General features: G+C 35.3%; 1 protein-coding gene across 1 annotated transcript; it reads right to left on the bottom strand.

Annotated features, from left to right (window-relative positions):
* Nucleotides 1-4,496: 4,496 nt before the first annotated feature.
* Nucleotides 4,497-8,811, bottom strand: necap1 (NECAP endocytosis associated 1). Its single transcript, XM_052533521.1, has 8 exons — nucleotides 8,536-8,811; nucleotides 7,424-7,524; nucleotides 7,196-7,300; nucleotides 7,002-7,083; nucleotides 6,541-6,646; nucleotides 6,193-6,331; nucleotides 5,300-5,393; nucleotides 4,497-5,209 (listed from the first exon to the last, which is right to left on the bottom strand). Exons 1-8 carry the CDS (start codon nucleotides 8,628-8,630, stop codon nucleotides 5,149-5,151), a joined length of 783 nt encoding a protein of 260 aa, XP_052389481.1. The 5' UTR covers nucleotides 8,631-8,811; the 3' UTR covers nucleotides 4,497-5,148.
* Nucleotides 8,812-9,057: the final 246 nt, after the last annotated feature.

A 9,057-nucleotide genomic window follows, 5' to 3' on the forward strand; every position in this document is an offset into this window, starting at 1 on the left:
CACCTTTTCAGTGTTTATTTTACACTGCCTGCCTTTAGTATATCCTGACAGTAGCTTTTAACACCAAAAGCGGGTTTGCACTGGTCCAAGCTGTAGAGCTTTGAGAATACACCCTTAAGAGTCGTTAGGGGTTATATAACTGAACATGGGTCCTACAAATATCCATGCTATAACATGGAATCTTTACCAAAAATGTTAGAGTGACTGCAAAAGATCTGCAGCCATCTTAATAACATCTGTGTTTTTAAGTCTATATAAATATTGCTGCCCTCTCCACCTTCTGAAGCCCAACTGGACTTCTCGGGAAAAGAAAATAGTGAAAAAAGCTGTTGTGAGTGGACGTTAACGTTTCTGATAAAAGATTACGAGGGTACATTTATAATAAATGTTACAATATTTTATCCTGGACCTCCCACATGCTTAATGAAGCAGGATCCCATAGGGGTTCATGGTGGAACTGCAGAGAACTTTTGGTAGAAATTATAGAAATGTTAATGTAAAATAAATAAAAATTAAAAGTTTGCTCTATCATACAAAAACTTATTATGAAATCTATTTTCAGCAACATTTTGAACTCTCTCTCTCTCTCTTCTATATTTGCTTAATGTCATAAAGATTGGAATGTTCACTCCAGTCTTAAAATCATATTTATGCTTTTAACAACCTACAGTATGCTCATGAAATGCCATCTTCACGTGGAGAACTTGAGCACAAGAGTTAGAAGCAGCAAACCTCTCAAGTTTCAGCAGAAGACACTCAGACACTATGTGTCCCAGATTTAAAAATAACCCCCACACCATTAATAAAACACTTTCAGCCATCATCACCTCTGTCAGATGCACATTTGAACTCACATACACATGCATGGGTAAACACACAGTCTTCACTGATCTTTAAGTGTCTCACACGTCTGCATTCAAACCCACCCCCTTCATTCATCAACACTACATGCATACACACACACACACACACACAAAGTGTAAAGTTACATGTAACATAAAGGTCTTTGGCTTTTGTTCAGACTCCTTCAACTGATCCACGAAAACATAACATTGTAAATTATGGAGTAAATATGACAACCGTATTTGCAAAATATATAGAATGAAAATAATTTTGCATGAATACAAGATAAAAAAAATTACAACTAGACTATCAAATAAGAAAAAAGAATACACTGTAAATAAATGAAGATCACCCGACCTTCCAAAACAAAAAAATGAAGACATTTAAAACTCCAAACATTTGCACCAGAAACTGAATGAATACAATCTAAGCTGCTAAATTAAGACGTCAAAAGACACCATAGTGCCAGATTTTACCCTTTCAGTGTGAAGTTATTTAGGCACCTTGTTAAGAGATTAACAGCGGAAATAGCTCATGACATGAAGGGAGAAGATCCACGAAGATCATCTGACAGCCCTACTATTCCAGCTGCTAACGGTATGAACTTTCCTTTGATATACTATATTAAAACCTATTTATGCACAATTATGCCACCGTTAAAGTATGCTGTCATCTAGCATATGTTAATCTGTAAGTAAATGTGCGAGTGAGAAATATCTGTCTAGAAAGATGATTAATTTATGCACTGGAATGCCAGGAATACAAACTTTTATTTGTTAATTAAAAATGTTCGGACAATACGCCTCCTGAAGCTGCTGCATGTCTCATGTTGTGGAAAGTGCTATGAGACTCCATGAGACAAATTTAACTTTAGAGGAAATATTTAAGGTTAGCCTAATTCCATATAAAAAATTTCATTAAATTGGAATGGAATGGTTTTCGTTCCATTTTAACAAACTACTAAATTTAAGATGCATATTTTCCTAAATGAACCAAGAATGACACTGGTGTAATAGTACTAATAAACCAAAGTATTAAATAGATAATAGCCATAATTTAATAGAATATTAATAATTTCAATATCAATTTAATATTTTATATCTCATACATGAACTAAATCATGAATGTTTCACAGCTAGCCGTATTTAAATCATGTTCATACTTGTTAATTGATTATATTTAATATATTTATAAGAAATACACTGTGAAAACATGATAACGTTATTATTTCAAGTACTTTATAATAAACCTTTATAATAAACCTTAATTTTCAGTGCCTTATTAGAAATGATTTGAAAATCAATTTGCAGTGTATTTAGTCTTAATCATGAAATTAATATTTACGTTTTTTTATTACACACCACATTCCCAACACACATACATGATTACATTACACAATGTGAAATAAGAAAAGGGAATTTAGAATAGCATACTTCTTTTACTAATTCCACCAAAAAAAAAATATAATATATATATATATATATATATATATATATATATATATATATATATATATATATATATATATATTGTATGGAAAAATAGTATGCTTTTCTGAATTTAGCTAAACTCTTGATTATTGTAGCTAAAACAAGATATAATTTAGTGGGTCCGATTGGCTAGTGTTTAATGATTAAACCTTTAATTCTAAAGCACGTTTTATTCTCATAAGCAGAACTGGCAGACCAAATGTGTGTGTGAGAGAGAAAGATAAAGTCCATAATCTTTTACCAAGACATGTTGACAGGGTGGTGCCGAATAACACACACGTTCACAAATTCACTCACACATTCAGACTTTTGAATGAGGGCCGATTTAAACTTGCATCAATGAAGGAACAGTTGGTCCCCAAATATGCTCCAGATATATTAGCCAAGAACATTTCCTTGCAGCGTTTCCAAACAAATCTTAACACTGTATCCTAACCTGCAACTACCAGGAATATAGAAAGGACATTTTGTTCATTGCTTGGCTTCTATTTCAGCACCATTGCAATGAAGCCCTGATCATTTTAAAATCCCATTTATTCAAAATCTCACTTCACATGCAGTAAATAAACATCGAAAGAAATAGCTTCCTGAATTCATTATCTCCACATCTCGACTACTCTTTCATAATTACTCACTCTCATGTTGTTCCAAAGTGATGTGAAATGATTAATAATGTACAAGCCACTCTTTCCATAATCATGCAATGTATTTCAAGTGTTCTATGATGGTTTTAAATGAAAAACAGACAAATTTTTGGTCACTTATCTCAGCTTTGCTCAATAAATTAAATAATGTTATTTCTGATCATTCAAATTATTTGGACAAAAAAAAAATTCCTCCAACAAACTAATCATCAGACCAGTGTATTATGTTTAGATAGTTTTTACTTAATTTATTTGTATTAATATTATTAATATCATATTTTTTATTAATGACACTAATTTATGATAATCCATACTCCTTTCAAAAAGACATTGGGTACAGCCATCTTAATCTGGTGAAGCGGAGAAAAACAAGTTAGTGTCTTACAGTAGGTCTTGGTGCACTCATATATTGTATATTTATGACAATCCACAACTGAAGCAGGATCCAACTGCACGTTAAAAATCTCAAAACCCATTAATAGATGTCCCCAGATTAAAGTTCAAAAGCAATCCAATTAATTATGTTACCAAGGTAAATCCATGCAACTCGGTGAAAGAGTCAAAGGTGCAGGCAAACATTTTTAAGAATGGAAATCTAAGCCAAACAGAATGATGTTGTGAACAAACTAGCTAGGTAACAAAGATTAAGGGAACTACAAAGGGTATTAACAGATCATTACTCACAACCAACATGGAGCAGGTGTGCATGTCTTATGAAATCTCTCAGCACTGGGGTGACAGAGACGTTTGGTGGCCAAACTGAGAAGTACAGACTGTTAGAGCAATGGTAGTGCTAGGAAGAGGTTATCTAGTTAGATATAGGCTAATGAATGGAAACAGATGTGAGACTCATCTAAGTTCTCTGCTGCAAAATCCATCTTATGGTAGTTTCTAACTGGTCCAACCTGGTCATTACAGAACCAGCCAACACGCTCCAAAAACAACCTTGAACTGGGAGCTGATTTGTTGCTGGTCCAAGATAGTCTCTAGCACATAATTATTCAACTAATGACCATCTTGGACCAGCTACCATTGTCCACAACACAATACCACATGAAGTGCGGCAGATTAACCATCTGTATTTGTGATTTTATTTATTCCTCAAACTCTCATAAGCGAATTATTCAAACGTGAATTTTTGAGGAGTCATGCTAATATATGCAAATTACTGTATGTTTTGGGGGGGGGGGGGTGTCTACAAAGATCAATTACGCATAGAAGAATTGTACAGGTCATGGTAACATGTTGTCTGACTAAAATTAGCTTTCAGTTTTTACTTTAAGACCATAGAGAGTAAAATGTTTAATCCATGACAGTGTAGTACTGTAATAACTGTGGTATTTTGACAGAAAACGTTTAACATGATAATAACATTTTAGATTTTGTAAGGGTAACAAACAGCAGACATATACCTGCTGTACTTTGGAGTCCAGGGGCTTTATATCTAGTAATAGACCAATCCTACAGTGAAACTTCAGGCCTCCATTACAGTAATATAACACATTTGAAGCGGTGCATGTTGTAGTGCTTTCATATATTTTATTTTTGCTTAACATAAATGACTCTGTTAGTCAAGTAAATGACAATATGGATATGTAATGAATATCTAGATATAATCCCTTTATAATTTTTTCTAAATCGTGGCCTTCAATCAGTATTTAGTATATTTATACTGTACAGGTTTTATATATTCTTATGATATACAAGATGTTAAGCACGTAACATATCCAAGCCTCAATTAAATTGTACACTTTCGAAACCTCAGCCTTTTTTTAAACACTCAAAACACACACACATATGTTCACTCCTCCAAAACCTAAGACAAACAAATACAGGTCATGACGACAAAATGGACACAACCAACACCTTGTGGACAAATGGAAAGATACTGAAACAATTTTCAAAACATTACCTTAAAGTTTTACATATAACTCCCATGGGATGTTACTCTCTATTATACAATCTTTCTCATAATTTAATTTGGTTGATTTGTTTTATAAGACTTACAGAATTCCTAACAGCCCATTTCTCGCCTCCATGCTCTGCTAAGATTAGCAGCTTTACATACAGCTTGCCCCTAATTTTCCATACAATTATGCAGTATCTTTAAATTGCAGTAGTTTTGATGGAGGAATGGGAACAATAATGGAATTAAGGAGGATAAAACTTTTTCAGAACTGGACCCAGTTCCCAGAAGAGGGTTCTTGGTGTGAAGCTGGAGGAGGAACAGTGCTGAAAGAAAGAAAGAAAGAAAGAAAGAAGTAATATCTGAGTACAGGAACATTAGTAATGATCAAGAATCAAGGTCAAAAATCATATTACCTTGCAGAGCTAGAGAAGTCACCCCACAGGTCAGAGCTGATGTTTGACTGAACCACAGTATTAGAGTTACTGCTGTCCAGTTCTAATAAACATTCTAAAAGTAGAAAAAGAAAGTGTGGTCCAATCAAATATATATTTAGAAAAACAAAAGTACTATGTTATTAAAAATAACTTTCTATAAATCATATCTGTATAATTCAGTTGTGTCTGTCTTTATGTGCATTAGTGCACCCCACTGCATGTAGAGTGGGTTAACATATTAAAGGAATAGTTCATCCAAAAGTGAAAATTGTCGGAATGTCACCCACAGGCCATCCGAGATGTAGATGAGTTTGTTTCTTTATTGGAAACAGATTAGTAGAAATGCATCATTGCATCACTTGCTCACAAATGGATCCTTTGCAGTGAATGGGTGCCGTCAGAATAACTGACAAGCATGTTTGTAAGAAACAAAATTATCATTATGCTGTCTCCAGTTAAAAAAAAAAGGTCCATCCCATTGTCCTCTCACATCTAAACCCTAGATGTTTAATTCTTTAATGTTTGATTTTTTTCACCTTATAAAACATTAATTTGTGGACTGAAGTTGCAAGGATTACTTTTAGATTATTGTGATGGGGTTATCAACTGTTTGGACTATCATTCTGATGGCACCCATTCAACTCCATTTGGTGAGAAAGCATATAATGCTGAATTTCTCCAAATCTGTTCCAATCAAAAGACTAACTCATCTAGAAAATCATTAACTGGCGTAAATGGCTAAACAATTCCTTTAATAAAAATACATGGTCAGAATTCATATTTTACATTTTCAGAATATGTATTTACCTAATCCATGACATCAAATGATGTTTTAGTTTATATTTAAGCAGTAATTAGGTCAAATGATGTACCAGGTTGTGCTCCTTCTGATGGCTGTACTGTGTTGTGATTGGATGGAGGAGGAGGGGCTATCTTTCCTCCTGGAGGCGGAGGGAGGAGCCCCATGCCTCCTGAGCTCTGGGGGCGGGGCTTGTCCCTCTTTTTACCTTGCTAGATACAAAAAAAAAAACATTTCTCTAATCTAACCCAAACCCATGTTTACTTATGATATGAGAGCATGAAAATAAATCACAGTATATTCTTCTGAAAATGTATTGATGCTTGACTAGAAGGCCATAATCTGATTATTACCATTTCTTTATTTTTGATCTAATTCCAAAAGCAGCTTTTAGCTGTTTTGCACTTTAGTTTAGTTTTACCCCGATATTCAGTGTGATGGTCTGTCCCTCTTTGAAGCCTAGATCCAGTTTGGGTCCTGAGTCTGAACCCTCAGAACTTTTGATCTCATTCTCCTGTTTCACCCACCTTACGGAAAAACAGAAGGAAAGATTAAGAATTCTTTTTTGTGTATTGGCACTGGTAGTTGCATGAAGAACCTTCATAGAAACATTTGATTCCAAAAAAGTGTATTTATTCATCTTTTTCCTGAATTCCTAAGAAAAAAACAGTTCAAGAACTGCTCACTGAATGGTTCTTTGGGGAACCAAAAATGGTTCTTCTATGGCATCATTGCACAAAAAGTGTGTTAAGAGTGTACATACTAAAAGGGAATGTTATTCCACAAAGAAACTACAAACATCTATCTGCTTCCAAGATGTCACTACAAATACAAAAGCATTTCCAGTCATAAACATTCACATGTCTTTTGATGGAAACTTACTTGAAATGGTCCTGCAGTGCTACATTGAAGTCAAAAGAATCACCTCTGTCTCCAAACCCAACACCAATGAATGCACTCCGACCTAAAATACAGACAGCAAGGATAATGCATGTGTAAACTTTAATATAGAAGTAGAACTTATTTGCGATACATTCCATTATGACAGGGCATGCAAAATAAGATGATAGACTAACCACTGTCATCCTGAATTCGGAGAACGAAATAGCGGCTGGAATCGCCAACTGTCTCCACTGCAATACCAGGAAACTCCTGTACCGGTGCTTGAGCAAACAGCTCACCTGAGGGCAATGATTTAAAAAAGAATAACTAAGAGCTTCTTTTGACACTCAAATGTCTTTGAGAGTCATCCAATCAAACATTTGGGTAATTATTTTTTTTGGATCAATATGCAGATTTCTGACCTGAGACTTTGTCCTCCAATTTGATATAAGCGACCTTCCCCTTTGCTGTTATGCGCATACGGCCGGTCCAGTCAGGAGTGTCTAACTTCCAGTCAGCCGCCCTGCCATTATCACAGCACAAATGTCATTTCAAGTCCATCCAATTAACTGTAGATGATTTTTTTTTTTTTTTTTTTGGTTTTGTTTTGTTTTCTGTGGAAAGATCTTTCGTATGAGCTTAACAACAAAAATAAGACATTCTTTTCTGGTGTAGTCAAAGATTCAGGTACAAGACAGCAATGAGTAAAATAAAGTGACTGTCACAAAAATAATACTGGATGTGAATATTCACCCTACTTGTTTTCTAAAAGCATGCTATTGATCTTTCTGTGAACAGTTCATCCAGGTTTCTTTTTTCCCCCCTTCTGACCTTGTACATTTTCATTTTAATCTGGTCAGTGACTGGTGAAAATGACCAGAAGACAGTGGCATTTAAAACATTTCCACAGTTTATGGCAAATCCAGGAGTATTATTGCAATTTTCAGAACCATTACAAGCCTTCAAGCTCATCATGAAGCAATACAACAGGGATTTCTCCTCTAAAATGTGTGCCAGTGAATTATCACATTCTCTGTGGGCAAGAGTTTTTAGGACTAATTATACAGCATATAAACTGGATCACATACACGACCCTGAAAACACACATCTCACATAAACACAATAACATATTATATAACAGAATAATGCATATGCACGATGCTCTAAGCACTTCAATTGCATGAAAATGCCATGAAATAATTCCTAAATGTAATAAAATGTTCATTTGCTTATTCTACACCACTTCCTATTAATGTGGAGTCGTGAGCTCGTAGTCAAACACCCCAAGTATCTGACATCACAATATGTTTTTCTTTCTATCAGCAGAACTGTATGATAAACCAACGACAATACGCTGCCTCTGCGCCACAACAATGCGCATAATAATAAAAATGCTATAATTGCATGATTTATTGTCAAATATCGTTCGTAATGGCAGTATAGTGCTGACACAACCAAGACAAAATGGTATGCCAACATTATTTACAGAACAGGCACCTGCCATGAGCTCAGGCCCGCACAATCTTTAATTTACCTGTAACCGCGATTCGACGCACGCGGCGGGATGCGGTAAACATTGACATCTGGTTTCACGCACAGAATAGACTCGTATTCTACTTCGGACGCCATCTTGAACTGATTTCAGTGGATGTGAGTAATATTTCTGTCTTCATCCAATTTGTTATTGCGGGCCAGCCGCTTCCACGGGCATTGGAGCGTCAGTGACGTCAGTGATGCATCAGGCACGAGCTTGAGAAACACGCGTAACGCGTCATCAGATCTGAGGGTGTATGGATCGACTCATTGTTACAGAAACCGGGTTCAGTGCATTCGCAACCATGACGTTGGGATTAGCGGATTTGTCCAGAGATTGTCTTTACTATAGGAAGATGTGAGGCTCTATTACTTACTATTGGAGAAAGCTTAACTTGGATCACGTGTGATGTAATAACCAATCACATTAGAACCTTGCTGTTATTTAATTTAAATTCAGAGTTGTGCGACGCTCAATCGCAGTTTACGGATACCATAGGAATGAATGGGAAGTGCCGTAAAC

The sequence above is a fragment of the Carassius gibelio genome, chromosome A19 (assembly GCF_023724105.1).
Source record: "Carassius gibelio isolate Cgi1373 ecotype wild population from Czech Republic chromosome A19, carGib1.2-hapl.c, whole genome shotgun sequence".
Classification (NCBI taxonomy): Eukaryota; Metazoa; Chordata; class Actinopteri; order Cypriniformes; family Cyprinidae; genus Carassius; species Carassius gibelio.